The following is a 24,531-nucleotide window of genomic DNA, read 5'->3' as shown; positions in this document are numbered from 1 at the left end:
TCTGTGTTATTTATCCTTTCTCATATTATGAGATCCCGTGAAAAAAAATGGAATATATCTTTTCGGAAAATATGATTTTTTCTATAACCACTTTTTAGTTATCGTGTAATTGAAATAATTCAATTATCAGTACAATTGTGTTTTGAAAATCTGTTTATACGTTTTTGCATCACTCGCAAATTATTATTTTTTTTTTTTTTCTATATTATTTTGCGACCCGGATATTTCAAATGCGACAGATGCAACTGCGACCTCATCGAAGGTTTACGATTTCTCGTTGTTCCAGTATAATGCGATTTTTATTGCGAGACTTTATTACTGTATGTTGCAGTCCTATTTCACCTTGTCTCGATTATATTTCGTTATAATTCAGAATTTAAATGTGTATAGCGCGATCGTTTATTTAAATGAAAAAATGAAAATTTATTATGAATCGTAGCTAATAATTTTTAATAATTTTTAATAATTTTTTAAAAATAACAATTTTATTTGAAATAAATAAATAGCAATACAAATAAAATTTTAGAGACCGTAAATGATAAAAATAACAGAGAGAATATATATCTTATATAAATAATGAAATATAGTTAGAAAAATAAAATATACGGAAACAATTTGCAATAATATAATAATTTCTCTATGCATTATGATGTCATATCGAATATATTAAGCAATTGTGCGATGGACTCGATTACGATTTCGCTTCGCATTGTAATTTTTCGCCGAGATGTTATCGACACTTCCGGCGAGATCCGGATGGAACGAGTTCTCTACGTTTCCTCCGATATGAAAATCGCTACGTTGCACTGATTATACCCTCTTCTATTTGATGGAGGTATATTCGATTATTAAATCGATACCATATGCATTTACTCTTCCAAAAGTGTTCACAAAAAATAAATGGCATTTTTTAAAAAATAAAATCTTAAAGTAAAATTATAATCAATAAATTAAAACTAAAATCGGGAATTCAAATCTAATTTAATTCCTGATTTTAATTTTAATTTTTAATATTGATTATAATTTAAATCGATAATAAAATAAAAATTTAGATTAAAAAGATTAAAATAGAATTTTTTAATAATTCAGAATAACAGAATGATTATAATAACGATTACAAAATATCAAATGAAAATTCATATGCAAAAAATTAATACAAAATTTCAATTATTCTGTTGAATATTAAATAAGATTTAAAAATAAATAGGATCGAAAAATAAAAAATTAAATAAGATTAGAAAAGAACATAAAATATATCGAACAAAAAGAAATAAAAAAGACCTTCCCCAAACTTTAATTTTTAATCGAAATGTTGGGATTTCCCTTTTTTTTCCCCCTAATGCCCTTGTCCTCTGATTTTTCCACGAGACGGTGCAAAATGTCAAAAGGCGGCAGAGAGCGTGAGACAAAAGAAACGACAAGAAGAAGACAAAAGAAACGAGAGATAAAATCGTGCGTGTCTGAGATTAAAAGAAAAAGAAAAGAGAAAGAGAAAGAGAGAGAAAAAGATTGTGTTCTCTGGATAGGAAAACTTACGAGGGGCCTGGCGCCCCAGTACCAGGATTTGACGCGTTGCGTTAGCCCACCAAGCAAGTGGGATCTCCAACCACCGAAACCCCCACCACCTCCACTCTCCGAGCTCCTTTCCTCCCTGCTCTCGAGCTCGTCATCTTCCTCCAAATCGCGATCCCGATCGCCAGCGCCGCGTCTCCCGTTACCGATCATCTCGGCGTCGCTACCCTCGCAACACCCGTCGCTTTCCTAAGCCGCACGTTCGCGCGTAACACAACCGGAAATGCCTCATGTTAGCACCCACGTCCACCCCTTATGCTAATTTACATGTGCACGCGAACGATGCGGGCGCGAACGTCGAATCGAGATGAATGAGGGTGAATGTTTGAAGAAGGCTTTCGTGTTTTGTGTCAAAGGATTTATTTACATACAGTAGACTAATTTCTGGTTTCTTGTTAAAAACGGTCAAATTTTTGTGTTAAATATTTAACACATTACTGTTCTGTTAATTGAACTTAAATGTTGAATTGTTAAAAGAACTGAAAGAGAATGTAGAAATAATACAATGCAAGTATGTTCTGCTTTATTAGTGACAAGATTTTTTTGTTAAAATTTACAGGAAAAATGTGGATTTTCTATTTTATAATATAAGTGGGGATGATAAAATCTAAAATTAACATATTTGTTTAAAAATATGTTAATTTTACACAAAATTTATTACATAATATTTGTGTCTCTATTTAACATATCCATATTATGTTAAATTAACACAAAAATTTTTCAACTGTGTAGATCAGACGTATCAACTCTTTATACATGAAATCAAATTTTGGGATTGTCATTAAAATTCATTAATTGAGTCTGCGTGATAAAATTATATTTTGTCTTCCTTTTATTTTTCAATAAAATTTTGAATTTATATTTTCTAATTGAAATGTATGCGAGGTTGATACGTTCTTTTTTTCACACCCCCATATTGTATTTTTAATTTCTAAATAAGCTTGATTGTGTTTATATATTCTTGCTCTTCGAAAGTACAAGTAATAAACACAATTAAACTTATTAAGAAACTATATAAAGGAATTGTATAGTCTTGTCTCCACTTTAATCTCTCTTATTTGCTTTATCTTTAATTTTAACTAACTATTGAATTAATTTCTTATCCTAAAGTCAATCTTTCCGCAAGATTCCTGTCTTTATCGGGCAGCCACAGTAATTACTTACATAATAAAGTTATATTTTTAAGTTATGCTACACTTTTATTCTCTTGCTATTTTTTATACAAGATAGTTGGAGCAGCATCGAGATGAATGAGAGTGAATATTCGAAGAAGGAATGTATTTGTGTAAAAGGATTTATAGATCAGACGTATCAACCCCTTATACACGAAATCAAATTTCGGAATTGTCATTTAAATTATTTATTTTTCTTTTATTTTTTAACAACATTTAGAAATTATAATTTCTAATTGAAATAAATGTGAGGTTGATACGTTTTTTTTTTTCGACACCCCCGTATTGTATTTTTAATCTCTTGAATAAGCTTGATTGTGTTATATATTCTTGCTCTCCGAAATTACAAGCAATAAACACAATTAAACTTGTTAAGAAACTATATAGTCTTGCCTCCACTTTAATCTCTCTTATTTGCTTTATTTTTAAAATTTTACCTAAGTGTTTAATTAATTTCTTATTCTAAAATCAATATTTCCGCAAGATTTCTGTCTTCATCGGCCAGCCACAGTAATTACCTACATAATAAAGTAATTATTTTCTCAAGTTACGTTACACTTGTATATTTTCTTCTCTTGCAATTTTTTCCACAAGATATTTGGAGCAGCGTAGCTGCTTTTAGTCGCTCGTAAATGTTTCTTCAAGATTTATTTCGTCGCGCATTACGGTAAAACAAGCTTGTAGCACTCGGTTTACCGGTCTCTCTCGAGAGAATTATGATCGTGCGGGAAAAACGATACTTAGAAAGCGCTATACCGGACGGTCTCTTTCTTTCGGTCTCGCTCCTGGGAGTGATTATGGGACTTACATGATCGACACACGCGCGCGTTTATGATCGTTTTGCGCTGGGACGCGTAACGGCGTGGTGGGTCCGATTGTTGCCATCTTAACTGGAGCACGTCTCCCTAACTACCCAAGATCGTACGAAACCAGTTATATGATACCAACAAACTTCGTTTCATAGTGTCTTAATATTAGTTACACCAGACTGTAATTTCCGCAAGCATTAAGCATTACTACATCTGACGATCATTACGAAGAGATCGAGGCAAGAAAGACGAGAAACTTTTTATGTCATTATTAACTCCTGACGATCTCTAAAAAGATTAAGATATATATTTTTGTATGCTCAAAAAATCGAGTATTGTAATTTTCTGTCATGAAAACAGATCTTGTCTTTTTTAGGAATGTGCAATTGTTAGGGAATTTTATAAATTTGGAATTGTCAGGAAATTTTACTATTTATCTGCATTTTTTTACATTATTCTACATTTTTCTCAATTTGAAATTTTTCATTAAATAAATATAAACTTTTCCTTGACTTCCAGCACGTTAATTTTCTGTGTTGTTAAAAATCGATTCATCTGCAGCGTATTCGTTAATTTATATTTTCATCGTCGTGTTATTTTATTTTAATGTTTAATAGAGATAAAACTAAAAAATAAAAAGGTGATTATTTTCGATTATCGTACATAATGCAGATTGTATAATTGATTTAAATTTCTGTTATTTCAACTTCCGAAACTTTTCATTGTTGGCAAAAATATCTCAAGGATTTCATAATTTAACATTTAATTGATTTATCATACAGATATATAGAAATTATATATTTGGAAAAAATAATACTAAAATGTCAAGGGAAAAATGAATTTCTGGTCTTGGAAAATCTGAAAAGGTCAAGGAATTTTTTTCATTGAGTTTGTTGGACACCTTGATATTCTTTCAATCGATGATTAATTAAAAATGAAATTTTTAAAATCTGAAAAAGGAAGGAATTTTTTTAATCGAGTTTGCTGGACACCCTGAATTGTGAAAGGAAAAATTGTTAGCTACTCGGTTGATTTATGTCAAGATCAAAATCCTGAATTTTAAATATCCGGAAGAGCAGCGGGAAACACAAATATACAGGGTGTCCGGTAACTAACGGACCAATGATTAAGGGCGGATTCTCTGGCCAATTTGGAGACGATTTTTCCTTAGCAAAAATGTTAAGAAGTCAATAATTTTCGAGTTATAAGCAATTGAAAAAAATGGGTTTTTTAAAAACTAAACGTTTTAGAGTTAAAAGTCTAACATAATTACATTCTTTAGTTAATTTCAGGTAGAGTTTATTATAATAAAATTTTAATTTGAGGCTTTAGTTATAAAGATACATAATGACAAATATTGGAAAGTTGTAAAAAATGATGACCTTTTTCGACATTTTCGCTGAGGAAAAATCGTTCCCAAATTGACCAAAGAATCCATTTGTAATCGTTGGTCCATTAGTTACCGGACACTCTGTATATATATTATTTGAAGAATTAATACCGTAATCATAAAAGTTGAGTGGTCTCGACCTCGGGCGACTCTGTTCTAAATTCAAATCGCGTATTCGTGGTCACCTAGTAACCTCGGTTCGCGACGGCAACAGCAGGAAATAATAATCATTGTCGGTTATTAATGGGTCCGTCGCCGTCGTCGGAGAAAGTTTCGGGACGACGTTCCGTTATGTGCGTGGATCACGTAGAATAAAACACGGGGTATCGGGTGGGCCCCGAAGTGGAACCCGAGAAGGAAGACCCGATATTTTATGATATCTCACGAATGTAGGTCAATTGTCGCGTTTAAAGAGATTCTGCGGTTAAACAGTCGGTGAAGAAGTTTCGTTTCTGCAAAAATTGGAGTAGTCGAACAACCGGTCGTATATATTCGCGGAAACCATAGTAAATAATGTTCCTTTTGTTATGACATGATGATATCTATCGAAAACATTTATTTAAAATTCAACTCTTACAAAAAATTTTAATTAACATACTAGTTAATTATTAAAGAAAACATAATTTAAGATATTAATAAACTAGCATGCTAATGGATTGAGACGTAATAAATGATTTCTATTATTAGAAAATCCATCTATGATAATGATAAAAGAATCGCGCAAAAGCTGTGGAATTTGTTAAAATAATATTTGTTATTTTCAATGCATTATCTTGAAAGCGAAAAATTTTTGCAAAGGCAGCGCTAAAAAAAAGAGGTGTAGCCGATAAGCAAGCGGTAATTCAATTTGAACAGAGATAAGAATTTTTTATTAGTCGTGCATTGGCCACACCTAACTCGTCGATCTGTAGATTGTTGACTGTAGCGAACGAATATGGATCATGTCGATCTACAGAATGCGTAGGTGTCACTCACGAACTGGTTTGAAGACTGACGCAATGCGTGAAAGTTCGACGAACTTCTAGCGCATTCGTATACATTATAATTTCCACATTAAAACTGCATTAAATCCTATTCTCGTAGAAACTCAAGTACGAAAGGTACATAGAAAATACAACTAAAACATTATATAGATATATAATTCCTATATTATTCCAAGCTAATAATACTTCAAAAAATGCATGCTAAAATTCCTGTCAAATTGAAGCTTATTGAAGAACAAAGAAAAGAGAAAGAGAGAGGAAATGTTTCCGATTATTTATAATTACCACTGATTATCTCGGTACATCCGGTAAAAGGGTTAAAAAACACTGTGTCACGCGATCCACTTTGTTATATCATCAACTACGTACATGTGAAATATGCATTTCTTTTCTTCTTTTCGCGCAAATGCGATTGAATATTAGTGAAATAATCGCTGAAACCACCAGGTCACTCCAATACGCCCCTGTTATCAGACGCAGCCCTGAAGAGAGGATACCATCTTTCAAGAGAACTGTAACCTGTATTCGCGATGCGGTCCGCCAATCTGGCAACGTTGTGTCGAAGCCGGTCTTAGGGATGTAATCGCGATTTTTGGGCCCGAAAGCAACCTTTGCGCCGTCCCTTAAGATCCTTTTCAAAATCCTGAATTGTTTTTTCTTCCTTTTGCTCACGTAGAAAAAATAATAGCGTGACGCATGAAATAAAAGTTTCCCTCGGGGCCTTCTTCTATTTCTGGGCCCGGAAGCTCTACCTTCTGCTGCCGCCTACGTTCCTGACCTTCTCTCACCTGTTTGTTACCTGTCCTCCCCTCTTTTCTGACATCTTCGATTCGATCCTCCTTTTCTTGCTCGCCTGCTCATGGTTTCGCTTCCTTCTCCGTTCCTTTTATTTGTTGTTCTCATTATCTCCCTCTCTCTTTCCTTCTCTCCAACTCCTTCCGCGCTATCCCGTTCCTTCTCTGTCTCTCTCTTCGGGGTCTGACTCACTCTCTCGATCAGGTAAACGTAAACCTCTGCGTCAGCCACGACTTTATGTCCGACTCCTGAATCAGTCGCGCAGCCACCAGCGAATCGAACGTTTCTCTCGATCTATCACGACTTTGTCGCGTCGATACGTCATCCTGTTTCGCGAGCACGATTTAGAAACTACTCTGGTCCTCGTGGATCGCGATTGAGTCTTAATCATCTGGAGCGATCTGTTAGCAGGTATTTATCAGGATTTGGGCTTTGGAAAGTTCGAGTTCGAGAGAAATTTAAAAATACGTTATCTAAATGTTTATATCGTATAAGTGCTCTTATAATCAAACACTTTCTAACATGTCCTAAAATACACTTCAAACTCTTGGCATTTTCCAACTTTCCCTCTGCAAATATTTAAACGCTACACGTGTGTTATATGTTTATTTTCATTTATCGATACCTTCTTATCACGACCGTAATTCTGTGTATGTGTATCTTTTCCGATTTTCCATATTTTGCATTTTACAAACATCTTCCGTATGAAACGAGAATTCCGACAGAGAAATATAAATAATATAGTAAAATATGTTTTTTTCACACAGGAAATTTTTTTCGCACAGAAAAACGTTCTATATGAATTAAACGATTAATAATCCATAGTGACGTTACATTCGTGGTGATGTAAATCACGCTTCCGCCTTTGTTTTTTACGCAGCCTTCGAAATTGCAAACGAATTGCATTGTCGTGGTACTGCAATTTTTTCCGGAGCGAAAAACGTGGCTCTCTCGCGTTTTAAAACACGTTGCTTTTAAATAATGCAAATTTCGAAAGTGGCGTGATAATGGTGATAATTCACCAAGTTAGAAGAACCAGGCAAGTTCAGTTTTGTCAACGTATCGTTTGATTTATCACTTAGTGCTCTCGGTGAATGTGTCCCGCCGACTGAAACAAGATAACTAGCACATCTAGATAACTTCTACTATTAAAGGAATAACATGAATTTACCGGTTTTAGCTTGAACAAAAAATACTAGACGAGACGAGAGTCGGAGTCTCGTTTTCATCGAAAACATTTTCATTCTGCAAAATTTTTTCATTTTCATAGAAAAAAATTAATTTGATACTTTTCAATATTTAAATATTTATTCAACTAGGTTTCACACATTCAATTCTTTTTTCTTATAAATTTTACGAAAACAGATGTTTTGCATTTTTTATTGAACACTTAAAAATTATTGAACATATGGAAAAGAGTGTTTAAAAAATTTGTGGACACTTAAAGTACAATATTTGATACTTTTCAATATTTAAATATTTATTTAACTGGATTTCACACATTCAATTCTTTTTTCCTATCAATTTTATGAAAACAGATGTTTTGCATTTTTTATTGAACATATGGAAAAGAATGTTTAAAAAATTAGTGGACACTTTTCTTACATTCACAATCCGACAGGTGGCCATATTATTAGTTACTTTCAGTTATTATCCAAAATGTTGCACAATAGCAATGGAGAAGCTCTAGTTCGCATTTCGTGCAATTACGCCGCTTCGATTAGGAAACCGCGTCGCGCTTGATGAAACCTAACTGCGGCGAGATCATTAAGCGAAGGCGGACTGATAATAATCCTGTGTGTGCACACACGCAGGTGCACGTGTATATACGCAGCGAACGGTAGTCGATAATAGAGAATCGTATCCGTAAAACTTAGACTCTATGTCTACTTTTGCGAGAAATATTCTAATCGCGTGATCTTGAAATATCAATTCTCGCGAGAAGAGTGAACTTCGTTTAAAAATAAATTCCACAATTTTAGGATGTGCGGATGTAGAACTTCTCTGGGGGAAACCTCTATTTAACGTACGAAATATGGAAATTCTTACAAGTTATAATTGCTTTTATTTGTCGAAGCAAAAATGTATATATATTATTAAAAATTTATTGTAGCAGCCATTTATTCGAGATTAAATTATAAGTTGTATATGAATATTTCAACATATCGCGAGAAAGATTTTTATTTAGCTTTGTAATATATTTTTCTTCGGTTATTTTTCTCATTTTCGATTCGACTAAACGTAAACAATATTATAAAATCTCAGTAGAGGTCGAGTTATTTTTCTTACTTTAAAGTTCATGCTTTCAATCTTCATAAACACATTCGATTTCTAGATATGTATCTATATCCAGATATCTATATCCAGTATCGTCCGCGAAACTTTATCGTTCAAGATCACAGATAAATTGAAATAGATTTATGAGAAAGATTGTTGATAAAGAGAAAATATGCTTCTCTCCATTTCACTTTTTTTCTTTCTTTTAATATTTTATATATTGAAGCTGGTTTTATATTAAATATATAAATTATTTATAATTATGATTCATATAAATTGTAAAAGATACACATTCTAGAGTTGACGGAGTCTAAATTGCTAATATACATTCACAGATTTATAAATTATTCACATATCTTAAAATTCATAGCTTTTAAATTATACTAAACTTTACATTTATTGCTTTTAATATCCTTTTCTGTTCTTAATTTATTTTCTTACTTATTTTTTTGTAACTTTAAGCTCCTCGTTTGCTCAAAACTCGTTAATGATGCTAATCATTGCTTCGCACACGCATCATTACTTCCTTTTCGAAGAAAATTCATTGTCAGTTCGTATATCACTTTAACACTTATTAGTTAACTCAGACTCTCCCTTCTAATTGATTTACTAAATATTACTGTAAATTCCAAAAAGAAAATTCCAAAAGAATCAAAAGTCTCCTTTTACATTCCTTAGCTCAATTCTAATAAACTCTAATCGATTCGTTTAGAGGGAAAAAATGGAAGTACTAAAATCCAATTCGCAGTACTTGGAATTTATTTAGAAAAATTCTTCGCAAAAGCCAATATAATTTCTCTTATTCCACTCCACTTCTTCCGAATTCAGAGTGTCTAGCGATCAGGGAAATCTGGAAAACCGGGCATTGTCAGAGAATTTTATAAATTTGGAATTGTCATGGAAAAACGTGAGGACATTTTACTATTTATCTGGATTTTTTTCACATTATTCTACATTTGTTTAAATATATAATATGAAATGTTTTATTAAATAAATATAAACTTCCTTGACTAATTTTCTGTGTTGTAGAAATCGATTCATCTACAGCGTGTTCGTTAATTTATATTTTCATCGTCGTGTTATTTTATTTCAATGTATTATATATATTTCAAAATATATTATAACATTGCTCAAGAATTATAACATTGTTCAAGAACTTCATTTTAATTCATTTTTTTATTAAAAATTAATACATTGATTTTATTAAAATATGCAAATTATATATTTGGAAAAAATAATACTAAAAAGTCAGGGAAAAAATTAATTTCTAGTCTTGGAAAACCTGAAAAAGTGAGGTAATTTTTTCGATCGAGTTTGCTGGACACCCTGGAATTCAAATTTCCTTCCGTCCTAATTGTACTCCAATCACGGGCACACGTCTAGTTATATAGCGCTTATCGTCGCTATAAACGCGCGTTATTGTTTTCTCCCCAGGATAAGGAAATTATGGAGTCGTGGCTGAGTGACGTTCAACGCGTGCGAATTCCGCGGCCTAAATTCGGCAGCGGCAATTCCGTGCGGCGGTCCAACTCGTCGGTGCAGCACTCGGTGCGCTCGGAAATGCACTCACATCGGCAGAGTCAGGATGTGGCCAAGGCCACCGAGGAGCTGCGCCAGGCGCTCCAGGACAAGCTCTGACCGATGCCGCTCCAGGCTGCTCCGGGGTTTCGACGAGAAAAAAAAAGGAGAGAGAGAGAAAGAGAGAAAGCGCGGAATACTTCGTGTATACCTTTTTCGCCGACTTTGGACTTGTCTGCCACAAAGAGAACCCTCTCGATGACGAATTATTCGTCAAGCTTTCTGTCGCTTTGCCAAGCGCGTTTTAAAGTTTCTCGAGGGATTTCAAAGGAATTTTCTGATGAATTTATACTGAAATATTTTTTATCGTGTTTAAATTTTTTAAATTCTATTTTAATGATTTACTTTAAATTTCATTTGAAAATTGCACGAAACTGATAGGAAGTTGATACATTTTCTCTAATTTTAAATCGATAAAATATTTTAATTTTCTAATAATTATCTATAATTTAATAATTATATATCTTAATAAAACCTAATAATTAACTATATATATAAATATTTTTTTAACTGTAATATAATAAAAATTGTTACGATAAAATGGAAAATCGCGATGCGAAGTTAGAGAAATAGAAATCGATTCTATAAATCGATTTATAAACCGTTCCATCGTCGAAGGAAGATCTATGAAGATATCTATTTATGAAGATATCTAAGAGCTATTATCGCCTTGCACATCTGGCGAGTTGATCGGTCATGCGGAAGAGCGAGTTCGGCTTTGGAACGGCGGCAATCATCGGCTGGGAAGATCGGGAAGATATATGTGTGTCGGCAACACACACTTCGAATCGGAGAGCACATCCTCCGGTGCTTCTGATCGATCGCGGTCGTTAGGTGTAATTAGTCGAGAGGCGATTTGGCGCAGCATCCTCGCCAAGAACGTATGACTTATGGCGCGAATCTCCCAAGTTCTGTTCGTGAATGAAACCGCGGAGCTCTATTTAAGTGGCGCGCTTCAAGAACGAAATCATTGTCGCAGTGATAGGATCGGGAATTGTTGCTTGGCGATGCTGAAAAAGACGCAGGGTCAACTTCGACCGGACTCTCGCGGTAGCCTTTTAATTAGCGTATAATTAATACGTATAATCTCTTGTACCAGCGATACGTGTATTATTATTAAGGAATTAATAATTGCCACTAGATGTAAGGATCGTCGAGATAGAATCTTGATTATTCATCTACGTTCTTAATTGGAAATCTTTTGACAGCTCTTCTTATTTATACAGTAAATTATTATATTTTATTATATATTAACGTACACCTTTTGTACTATCACAACGATGATGTATTGATCATTGATTCGTTAACATTTAATATCTATGAAAAATTATCGAATTTTCTGCGAAGGCAATAAAATAAAAATGAACTGAAAATATGCTCATCAAATTATGGTCGTTAATTGATTTTACAGCCAAGGCAACCAATTCCGATTAAACATTCCCCTCTCTCTATCCATTTTACAATGTCAATTATAAACGCAAGCTTTTTTATAGTTCATTGAAAGAAATAAATTTACGTAATCGATTTGTAAGCCAGTTTTAGGCCATTTTAAGCTAGTGACTAATAGCGGAGCCTCATTAATGTAAACGAGCGCCTTAATTAGTCGGTTCTAATGAGATGACATTTCTATCCTCTCTTCTTCCCTCGTTCCATTTCGGGAATGGCCGTCATTTCAATGTAAATCATGCAGTTATATTAAATACTCATTGTGTATTAAATGATCGAAGAACTTTATGAAAGTTTTGTAAATGAAAATTGTGTGATGACTGAAATATATAAATGAAATGAGGTTCCACGACATTTTCTCAATGTGGAATAAATTTTATACATATCTGCTCATTTATATCGCATTTGGTTATAAATTGGGTTATAAATTGTATTTCAGAGTAATTGCAGATGTGTGAAATCAGACTTGTTAATTTATTTAATAATCACAATGATTTATTAATTAAAGGTGAGAATAATTTAATTATAAAAAGTCACATAGTGTAATGCATTATGCATGTCTATTTGTTTTTAACAAAAAACTGTGGTTATTTAGCTATTATATTACATGAAATAATAATAGAATTAGAAAGAGAGAATCGTATTTTTTAACGAGATATATAAGTGAACATATGTAGGTTTTTATTTTCTCTTTATTGCAAAAAATTACATCTATAGTTTTGTATATCTTTATCTTGCAATAGAATATATTATATTATAACTTTTTTTCCATTAATAGGCAAAATTTCTGAATCTAAATTGCGTGGCAAATTGCGCGCACGAGTGAATAGACTTGCTTTTAATCCATCGCTATTACGAGAACAATCTGCGGGGGATTTTCACGTAGAACGATTATCGTGATATCGATCGGCGAGAGGGATGAGCAAAGAGACGAATAGCGAGACCGTAAAACACGGCTTTTACTATTTTTTGCTATATACTATTTGCTCCGTCCTCGCTTATCGAAAAGCCTTCATTGAGTTTTCCACCCTCCCTATTCGCAATAATATGAGCAGGGCTGCATTGTGAAGATGAGAAAAACGGAAGGAGACAATCAGGACGCGGCATCGAGAAGAGCTGCGAAATACTCGTATACATATATGGGGTGTTCACGAGTTTATTTTTATCTACGGAAAAATCTCAACTTCTCATCCTTTTTTATAAATTAATAAATAGTATTTAAAGAATTAATTATAATTTTATTTTTCGTCTACGTGTAATTTACTTGATCATTTCTAAAAAAAAAAAGGTATGTTATTGACATTTTGTCCCTTTTCCGCGATACCGATTATTTTGACAGCTGTCAAACTGTCGAGACAGTTTGACAGCTGTCAAAATAAAATTAAATAATTAATTACTTCTAAACAAATATGTTATTGATATTTTGTCCCTTTTCTGCGATGCTAATTGACTGTCTCGATAGTTTGACAGCTGTCAAAATAAAATTAAATAATTAAATTATATAGATAGCGCAAAGCGCGCACTTGTGTTATCTAGTAAATTAAAAATTGGAAAATTTGAAGGTTAATTATCGGTATTTGCAATTAAAAATTTGAAGATATCCCTATATAAAATAATCTTTTGGTGTGATTAGAAGAAATTTATATTCCAAATTTATTTTTATGATGAAATGATGTGAATAGTGATTTGTTAAGTTTCTAGAACACCCTGTATATTGTGCATTGCACTATGATTAACTTCGCGATGCGATTTTTCGACGGAGTTTCCGATAACAATTTATAATTTCTCCTCGGCATGTTGATTAACCCTTTGAGGCGGCTTTTTGCGCTGATGCACGCTCTATGTGAAGTCTTTAAATTCCTTCACAGCCGCATTTCATCGAATGCTATTTCGACATGACGTGCATAACCTTGTTCAACGCTGTTTTAAAACAATTTCTTTTACCACATATTAAATATTTTTGTAAACACGTTCTTCAAGAATGAAGAATAATGAAGATTTCAATTTGAAACTATATGAAACTTTGTTATCCTCATAAATAATTGACGACACTATACAATATGTAAACATTATTTGCATTTTTTATAGTCCTGATATAGATTTTTTAAATCTAAATTTTAAAAATGTATAGTTTTTTAAATATATTATTTTTATGATATAATATATAGAGAAAGAGACTTATCACAATTGTTTGCAAAGCATTTTCTAGAGGTTTTGGATAAAATATTAATAAATCTATTTTAAATCTCTTTAAAATAAATATATATGGGGATTTTATTAATATAAAAAAATTTCTTAAAATTATACCTTCTATTTTATCTTCGTCATTATAGACCGGCAGTTATTATGGGCCGCGTTCGAATAAATATAGATATCGGCAAATATAAATCCTCGAGGATGGCATCCAATCGGGATAACGACCTCGAGTGCGGCATTACGGCTACGAAACTCGTCACTATTATCTTAATTATATCGAGCCGACCTCGGCATCGGTTTCTGATTCTTTTCGAACACGGTCGTCCATCTCATACTGCAACCTATTCTCTCGATTATCTCAATTGCATATCACCTTTACTTCTCGCGTGCAACGTGCCTGCATTTTTTCTCTTTCTCTCTTTCCGCACGATACTGTAACCGAGAATCGAAGACTAATGATGAGATAACTTCCATTTTTTTATATTCGAGAGAAAGAGAGAGAGAGAAATATATTATGCGGTTGAATCTCTAAAGAGATATTTAATTATGTATGTTTGATATAAGAGATTTAAAATGATAATTAACTTTCTCTAACTATAGAATAACTTAACGAGTGACATAAAAAGAAAAATTGGTTTGTATCGATATTTTGAGTATTTTGAAAATAATATTTTTATTATATATTAGAAATACGGCCAACAGATTAATTAATAAATGAGCAAATTTTATTAACAAAAATTAAAATTATATGACAAATTAATATTAGCAATTATATTAAATCCGCAAATGTTATTAACTATTTAGAGACAAAAGTAATCTGCAAAATATGATTGATTAAGCTGTAAATTTCTTCGAACTCGAAAAGAAAATTTCAATGATTAGCATTTCCTTTCTATCGTGATTCTGCTGAAGAATTTCAGCGGAGCAGCCATAGTTATAACCCTTCATAAAGAGAGCCGCGGTTTCTTTATTATCGCGTTCTACGCACCTGCCTTCGAGAAGGTAATCCGTATTTTTTCCGACGAAAGACGCCGTAATAATCGGTAGAAGACGTTATTCTCTCGTGGAGAACGAAACGATTGTGGGCACTTTTCAGGTGAAGCTATCTCTCGTCAGTGACGTTGATAATACTGTGGCTGACCGAGCTGCTCTTTCATTGGTCTGTTTCGTACCAATGCACCTGTTCCGATCATCTCGCGTTCTTCTACCTGAATGATTGAACCTCCTCATACGTCGTGAATTTGCTATAATTTTCCCCTTTTGCGTGTTTATTAGCCTCGAAACATCACACTAAGAACACTCTGACGAATCTCGACCTTTACAACACGCGGCTAATCTTTCATTTTTCTTTCGTATTTCTTAAGTAGTGTTCAATGTAATAAAAAATGTTTTCAAAAAAATTGATTGAAAATGTCACATGGAAAAAAGAAATTTAAATAAAATGAGATTCTCTAGATCTGAGATTAGCTTTTGAAATTTGAAGATATTTTTAAGTTTTATCTTTTAGATAAGCTTTAAAATTTTAGACTTTAAAGCTCACCTCATCTATCTTCATTAATGGCCATTATTGTCATAGAATTAAATATTTAAATCGTAGTAGTAAAACGCGGAGAAATAATTGTGAGAAAGTTAGCGCGACCGGCTCAAATTGTGTTCTATATGGATTACTATAATTGACTATAACAACCGTTATATTACCGCGATTAGGCGAGTTAATCTACCACTTTGAACCTACGCCTATAACAACATTACACGTCGATATTGGCGCGATCATGCGATTGTCTCTCAGGGATTCATCGTGGAAAATTTGTAGCTGCATCAGTTGACACAACACAAATACAAACACAAAGTATTTTTATCATTTCCATGATATTTACATAGATCGTTCGAATAAGAACAAAACGCAAAGATTGTAACAAAGTTAAAATAAATAACCTATAAATAGAAATATATAACACGATCGTAGAAAATCAGAACGTAAACAGTGTAAAATGCAGAGTCTTTTCAACGATTAGATATCAAATAACGAAAAATATAATTGCATAGACATGAAAATAGAAAGATATATGAAGCATCGAGTGGAAGATTTTACAGAAATTAGTTTATAATTATTTGAAAATATTATAAGTCAGTTTTGCGATAGCAAAAATGTGATTAAATGCAATATTTTACGACCTTATATAAAGATCTGTTACGTGTTTGTATAAAGTCTAATTAAACAAATAAAGTCTTCAAATCGTTCAAATAAGAACAAAATCCAAAGATTGTAACAAAGTTAAAATAAATAACCTATAAATAGAAATATATAACACGATCGTAGAAAATTAGAACGTAAACAGTGTAAAATGCAGTCTTTTCAACGATTAGATATCAAATAAAATAAAATAAAATAAAACGAAAAATATAATTAGATAAGAAATATATGTCGGCTCTCAATATTAATAATAATAATAATATATGAATTTTAAATCGGTCAATAGAGCCGATTTAAAATTCATATATATTTATTATTATTAATATTGAGCCCAAGCGCGAAAAATATAATTGTATAGACATGAAAATAAAAAGATATACATGACGTATCGAGTGGAAGATTTTGCAGAAATTAGCTTATAATTATTTGAAAATATTACGCGATAGCAAAAATTTGATTAAATGCAATATTTTACGACCTTATATAAAGATCTGTTACGTGTTTGTATAAAGTCCAAATAAAAGAAATAAAGTCTTGTAATCTTTAAAAAACCATTTGCGAGAAGTTCGTAGTTCCATTTCGATATTACCTCCGAGAAAAAAATTGATTTTAATTTTGCTGAGTGAATCTACTTCTAAAATATTATAATGTACCTGTATATATTGCGCGTAAATAACTGTACTCTAGCCAACGTGCATAAATTAAGCGCTTAAATTAACACTGTATTGCGGGACGTTGCGCGACTGCGTTGCGTGTGAATTTAAATGAGGCTGCTCGGTGGAAATCCGATTTTGCACGTGTACCAACATATTTTCATTTATCTATTCGCAGCAGAATCTAGAGAAATTAAACTACATATTGAATTAACCGAGTAAACTGAAAAAGATTAAATTATATGGTATAAATAAATTTTTCTCGAGACTCAAAGCGAGAGATGTTGTATTTTTTAGGAATTAATTACCTAATTCTATTTATTAACAGATATACTTTTTGCATATTTATTGGAAAATTTGAATTCTCATTGCAAAACTTTGTATGTGCATAAAATTTATAGGATGTTGGTATTTATGGAATATTAATTGAATCGACGTTTGTTTGCGATGCATTTTGTATGCGAGCATCTAAGATTTACCTGTTGCCTGCAACACGCGATACTTAACTATTCTGTAAACACTTATTCATGTTTATGTAATTATTTATGCAACTCGGATCAATTTACAACGTGCATTAAATACAGGTAGACGTAAACAGGACACAATTTGAATTATTAAGTTATTCTCGATTTTTCTCCCTGAGAAATTATCGCTGTATGATCGCCTACCTAATTCTATAAGAGAGAGAGAGAGAGAGAGAATCGTCTATCTTCTAGAAAATATTATCTTCTATCTTTTCTAGAATACTATACTTTTTAAGGGGGGATGAACTGATTCATTTTTTGGCTCTTTGTTACTCTATGATAAAACTATTACGATAAATCTATCTTGGAATGAAAATCTTTAGCCGCTAAAAATATTCCGATCGCTTTGAGGATTAGAATCGAATAAAAATATGTTTTAAATTTTATATAATTAAAATAAATTTGTAATATTTAAAAAAAGTAAAATTTAATTGTAATGCAGAGATTGAAATGTTAATTTTTATTGAAAACAATTTGTATTGATTTAAACAATAATTTAGAGAGTCGAGCAAGCTCTTCTGCTTTCCAGCGCACGATCGGAATTTTTTTAAATGGCAACGGGGAGAATACAGGGGGTGTTTCAAAAGTGTCACGTTCGATGATCGAGTTTGTGCTGGTGGACTCACCAAATTGTCCGGGTGCAGGTGATGGCCGTAATCCCTGGAATTACCTCGCGATCCGCCCGGAGAACTGTGTCTGCGACCTCGTCCGTTTTCGATCTCGTCATCGTAATCCTGGAAAAAAAGGACAACCGTGTTTCTCTTATATCGTCTGATCCCGAGAAAGCTTTTTTTTTTCTTTCTACAAACATCGGCAACATAACTTTTCGCCGGGGACAAAAAAATCGCGATTTCCGACTTTCTAGGCGTATCCCTTCGAACCCTTTCACCTATGGCGGTGTTCCTATAGTAATGCGAGAATGAAGCAGGAGAGGGGAGAAAAGGGAGGAAGTACGAAAAGCAGATAGGAGAGGAAGACGACAAGAGAGAGAGAGAGAGAGAGAAGAGAGAGAAGACACAGAGAAAGAGAAGAGACAGAGAAGAGAGACAGAGAATAGAGGAGAGAGAGAGGAGAGCGAGAGAGAGAGAGGAGAGGGAGAGAGGAGAGGGATATAGGGAAAGAGAGATGAGAGAGAGAGAGACAGAGAGAAAGAGAACAGAGAGAGAGAGAAGAGAGCAGAGAGAGAAGAGAGACAGAGAGAGAAGATATAGATAGAATAGAAAAGAGATAGATAACAAAAAAATTAGTAATATATTAAGATATGATATATAGTATATATAGGAATATAGATATAATATATATATATATATATATATATTGATACTAATATTAATACTAAAATTTCATTTAATATTAATACTAAAAAAATAAATTTAATATTAATACTAAAATTTGTTTGCGTAATTTTGGTTGAATGTGGTCGCTCCCTTGAATTACTATTAAGATGACCGTAACGCGATGGTTCGTAAAGAATACACCCGCAGTACCTGATTGTCGCACTCGTCATCGTTGGAGAGGGCGAGGTCGGAGGTCGTCACTTGGTGCTGCTGCGCCCTCCTGCAGCTCACTCTGCAATTGGCAAAATTTTCATTTCAGAACCGCCCGCCCCGCGACCGCACGTATCAATCGCGCGCCTCATCTATTATCGCTTATCGGTGTGTCATCGGGACGATTCCTCAGACGAAGATTAATCGCCCCGATCGGAAACAAAGGGGAGGTGATCGAATGGAAGTTTGCGAAATTTTGGAACTTGATTTGCGATTTGCCGACAGCCGACAGCCAATTCCGAAAGTCACTTCGAATTTTTCACTCAAGGAGATGTTCGCAAAGCGAACTTGATAGTCCTAAATAGTTCCATCACGAGCCAACCAACCCTTCGTCTCGAGTATTATATATTCTATAACGGAAGCAACACTTTGGCAGATGACAAGTCGGAATAAGCGTTCCATTTTCGGAGCACCGAACATAATTCACTATTTACTCCAGTTGCTTAATTTTTCTTAGAAATATATATTTTAATATATTTTGATATATTGAGAGATTTTCAGTCAAATATATCTAAAGTTACGGAAATTAAGCTGCGTAACCAGATGATTTGAGAAGCGAGACAACTTTGGATGAATGCTCGAAGATCAGTCGAGGATTGATCAACGACAAACAAATATTGATTTGCTTTCGAGGATGACTTAAAATAAAAGATCGTACTGGCCGATTTTCACCCAGAAAAGATAGAAAGCAGTATGGAGCATATGAAAGTTACGAGGCGCCGACCATCAAGCTGTGATTTCTGTAGCCACGATTAAATATAGTTTGTTTCGGAATCGCGTCATTTCCGATACACATTGCGGTCGTTCAGCGTGATTGATTTCAGATCGCAGGCAGCATACATTTTTTAAATCACTTTTTTACGCACTGTTTATTTTCGATAAACTACGCTATTTCTTTTTACTTTACGATCTTTCACTTCTTTGACACAAAAGACGAAATTGATACATTGTTTCTTTATATATAAAATTAATTAATAATTTTGTAACAATACGAGAAGTAATTTTTATCTAAACTGTGTATTAATGTTTTTTTTAAATATATCTATATTTCTGAATTATGAATTAAATTATAAATTATATTATAAAATTGTGTAACTCTCAACAGATATCTGCTTATTATTGTATGCGTTGAATATGAAATTCGGTTCATACAATAATAATTTGTTTAAATATTAATTATTTTGAGCGTGCTGGTATATTTGAATCTTTTATTTGTATGTTCCAGCTTCAGTGTCATCAACTCCGCTGCTGCACATCGGTCGGTGAGTGACAAGCTTTTATTTTATTTCAAGATAATGGATTTATAGAGATCATAGATGTAGTTTTTCTAGGTGTAGATGTAGATGTAAATGTAGATGCAGATGTAGATTTTCTAGATAATCCATTATCTTAAAATGGATGAGTTAAAATTAATTAGGTCGAATATTTTATCCTGTATATAAATACGATTATTTATCAATTTATGCGTATGCACTCATATTGAGGCTGAATACTGATTATAAAATATACCAATTGACCGAGATTTATTTATCAATCATTTTTATAAAGATTAGAGATTAATAAAAAATGAAAAATATCATAGATAGAATAATCATAAAACATATATAAGAAATAATATATTTAAAAATAAATTACCTGCTTAAATTTTTTTATTTATTTGAATAAAGGAGAAAATGAAGAACAGTATAAATCTATAAAAAACATTAATATTTAAATTTTTTTATTTTAATTCCTTCGTAATGTTTATATCTCATAAACAAAATTAGAAAAAGATATTCTACTGCACTTTGAGAAATAAAAATATATTTAAATAAAAAAAGGAGTATGTAAAACAAAATAAATAAAATACAAGTTAAATAAATAAAACTAATTATTGAAGGATTATTCTTTATTCCTTACCCTATTCATTCAGGATCAAATATTATATAAATCAGGTGCAAGAGAGCAATATACATATACTTACAAATTTTATCTACTAATTAATTTTTTAATAAACATACTGATTGTATGTTGCAACTTATTTTTATAATGCACCGATTTTATCCTAATTTTTTCTAGCTCATCCATCTATGTTGATTTATATTAGTAGCAAAGTTATGATAAAATAATATGAGAAGAATATTTTATAAATTGTCTTAAACTGATTAGTTTCAATTATATTGCAAATACACTTTAATTGAAAAATATATGTATATAAAATAATTTTGATACAAACAACGCGCACGAGATGTTTGTAATGTCTATACATATACCAGCAGAATAAAGGTAAGCTACAAATTTCTGGCTAATACTGACCAGATTATATAAAAACGTAAGATACATATCTTCTCGCATTTTTATTTCATCAGTGATAGTACGTAATCACACAATACGTACAAAATTTCGTTCGAACAAAAGCGATTATTACGCGCAAACAACATTAGGCGAACTTGGGTATTCATTGATGTGTCAAGATATTAAATTGACCGATGAGTTAATAAGCTAATACCCCGTCGAGACAGAGATGAGTGATTATAAATTTAAATTAGTATACATACTCATTCGATTAATTAAAAATTAATGAAGATATTAATGTAAAAATGAAAGAAAGTGTAGAGAGACTCGATAAAGGTTTCTGATTGTAAGATGAAATTTTTTAAAGGATTATATTCCCGTTTATCCACTTCCGCCCAGGACATCCTGTATATTGCGAGACATGTTTTATAATGTCAGAAGTGGGAAAATCTCGCTCGATCTTTTCCGCGTGGTATATATCGTCGCAATAAAATAATTCTCTTATTTAAGGAAAAAAAAACTACGCCAGCTAAAGAACGTCTTTTCACGATTTTTCGTATTTTGCTAATGAAACAATTTTCATTGTAAGATTATATTACATCAATCAATATATTTTGATAAATAAATAAATTAATAATTACATTTATTTATAAAAATATGAATAAAAATCAATCCACGCAAATTATTCAAATTTAGCATTTATAAAAATTTTACTGAAGAATTTAATAATTAAGTATACGTCATAAAATGTTTTCTCGTTACTTTTTTTTTTAAGCTAATGCAGGATCTCAAAATGTATAAAAATGTGATTATTCTTTAATAGCGCGGTAAAAATGCAAAGTTTCTTTCAGAGTCAAAGGAAGCGGTTTTTATCTCGGAAAGAAAGTTCTTAGAATGTCCGTCGGTTTCCGCGACAAAAGGAACAGATAATGAGGTAGAGAGAGAGAGATTAGATCGACGGACGCAAAGACACATGGGCGTATATTGAAATCAGAGAGACTCATAGGATCAAAAGCAATACGTTCTCACTAGCCTTGTCCGTTATCGAAGCCGGCGAACTAACGTGAAAGCTATGAAAGCTCGCTCACGGAATTTCATTTTCCGTATCCGGAATCATATCTCGCCGACCGCCACGCTGGCTATCGATCCCGCAAAATTTACTTTCATACAATTCAATGCAGATTTCGTGCATTCACGGAGAAAGTAGATTCAAGAGTAACGCGGCAGAAAAATCGCGACGAAAAGAAACGCGAATGATTTTTCTGCTATATGCAATTATTTCATCTCTCTCTCTGTATTAATGATTGATCGAACAATTTACAATAATTTTATTAATTTTTTTATCAATAGGAATTATTTCATGTTTATGCGGCGTTAATAATATAGCTGCGTTAATAAATATCAAACGCCTCCTGTTTCAATAACATATTTCTCGTACATGAAAAGATCTTTCATTAAGATTAATTATAAATATTCCATTTGCGTGCTCGCATATTAATTGAAGCGATAAATATATATATATATATATATATTTCCTCTTCCTACTGCGAAATCGAAAGTCCATATAGTCGTCGTCGCGAGGCGACATGAGCGTGTATCGCGAGAGGAAATGAGCACAAGTGAAAACTGTCATGTATTCGCGATTAAATCCACCTCAATTATCGATTTCCTTCCCACGCACCGCCACGTGGAAAAGATCACCTTTTTGCGGTGATTCGCGCTCGTTTCAGATTTCAGCAAAACGACAAACTTTAAAATCCTACTTCTTAGCTTCTTGAACCTATTGATATTTGTCATGTCGGCATTGCCGCATGAATAATTACAAGGCTAAAATTTAAATCATATGTATACAATATTATAGTTTATAGTAAAAAAAAAAAATTCGAATAGACAATGCAAGAAGAACATATTTTTAACAAATTTTCTAGCGATACAGAATATGTATACCTGTCTCGCTAAGTGAAAGAATTAAACACCGCACAATAATATTAAAATTATTCTAATCAACTTTCGATAGAAGTTTGACACAGGGTATTTTCTATAAAATATATAATTTGCAATTGATTTTTTGGAAATATATAAGCTCTCTTCTGATATTAAAAATGAATAATGCAATAATGAGAGGCGATTAGCGTTGCTCCGTTTTATTGAAAGCGAAAGTGCCAGTCATCAGTGTCTTGATAAGTAGTGAAGGTGAGGTGCATTGAACTGTTGCTGAAGTGCCCTGTACGTATCCAGTCTGTCTGTTTACATACCTGGGTTCTCAGCTACTGGTTCGAGAATGCTGAAGAGAGGGATCGGGATGCTGATCTTGATGGAGCGGATGCGGGTAGGAAGAGGGATGAGGGAACAAGAACGATGTGAGAGTAGGAAATTAAGTATCAATGTATATCGCGTATCCTACAGAGAAACGCCATTATATTAATCCTTCCCTGTTGCTTGGAAGCCGCTTTGAGGTCTTTTTTAGCCAACCTGCGATCATCTCGCTCAAACTTCGCGAACATGACTGTTCGCCAAATCGAAATCAAGTGTAATCAGCTGTTTCAGACCTTTTTCAAAGTGAATTATTCCTCGCTATACAGGATGTCTTGCAATTATGCAATTTGTTATTTAGTGTCTGCTATTTATATAGAAATATATATATATATATATAAATACTGTTTGTTCAATATTTGGAAAGAAAGTCTGGAATTTAATTTTAGTGAAGAGTCATTTAAGTAAATTTTTAATTTAATCATTGATACTTATATTGTACATCGAAATTTTCTATTTCAATAAATATCAAGGTTCAAAAATGACAGACTTAGCAGACATCCCGTATGAGCAGTACTTATTAATTAGCAGTACTTAAACTCATACTTATTCAAATGAAAATAATTACAAGAGAGTCGGTGTGCTTCTCGTTAATTAGCCGCTCGCGTATATGACAAACTCAAATGGTAAAAAAAATAAAAATAAAATAAATCGAGGTCTTTTAACGCGAGAATTGATGGGGGGAGAAGGTTGGTAGAAATTAACGCCGGAAGGACCGCTGCCGCCATTTTCCAGCCAGCATCTCGTCGTTTCATTCGCAATTTTATCGAACAGTTGCTATAGGAATTTTTTCTTAGCGAAACCCGGA

The 24,531-nt window shown here is 32.7% G+C and overlaps 1 protein-coding gene and 2 long non-coding RNA genes across 13 annotated transcripts in view; 2 read left to right on the top strand and 1 right to left on the bottom strand.

Annotated features, from left to right (window-relative positions):
• Positions 1–20,402, top strand: part of LOC114935901 (uncharacterized) — a 66,572-nt gene extending 46,170 nt beyond the window's left edge. The window contains exon 4 of the long non-coding RNA XR_003820591.2: positions 20,362–20,402. This is a non-coding gene — a long non-coding RNA (uncharacterized LOC114935901). The remainder of the gene's footprint in view (positions 1–20,361) is intronic.
• dysc (whirlin protein dyschronic) overlaps positions 1–24,531 on the bottom strand; it is a 76,090-nt gene that overhangs the window by 12,241 nt on the left and 39,318 nt on the right. For 8 of the 11 annotated variants that reach the window (XM_029308836.2, XM_029308832.2, XM_029308835.2 and 5 more), the window contains 3 exons: positions 19,077–19,158; positions 18,216–18,323; positions 1,537–1,761 (listed from right to left, as the gene is read on the bottom strand). In XM_029308836.2, the coding sequence (XP_029164669.2) occupies positions 1,537–1,761; positions 18,216–18,323; positions 19,077–19,158 (415 nt within the window). The remainder of the gene's footprint in view (positions 1–1,536; positions 1,762–18,215; positions 18,324–19,076; positions 19,159–24,531) is intronic. The other 3 variants (XM_029308843.2, XM_029308844.2, XM_029308842.2) reach the window with 2 other exon arrangements.
• LOC146724078 (uncharacterized) lies at positions 6,646–11,962 on the top strand. Its single transcript, XR_014924210.1, has 2 exons — positions 6,646–7,132; positions 10,433–11,962. It is a non-coding gene; the product is annotated as an uncharacterized LOC146724078 (long non-coding RNA).

Source organism: Nylanderia fulva, unplaced genomic scaffold, assembly GCF_048542155.1.
Source record: "Nylanderia fulva isolate GAGA-0341 unplaced genomic scaffold, ASM4854215v1 Scaffold15, whole genome shotgun sequence".
In the NCBI taxonomy this organism is placed as follows: domain Eukaryota; kingdom Metazoa; phylum Arthropoda; class Insecta; order Hymenoptera; family Formicidae; genus Nylanderia; species Nylanderia fulva.
This window is presented reverse-complemented; position numbering and strand designations above follow the sequence as displayed.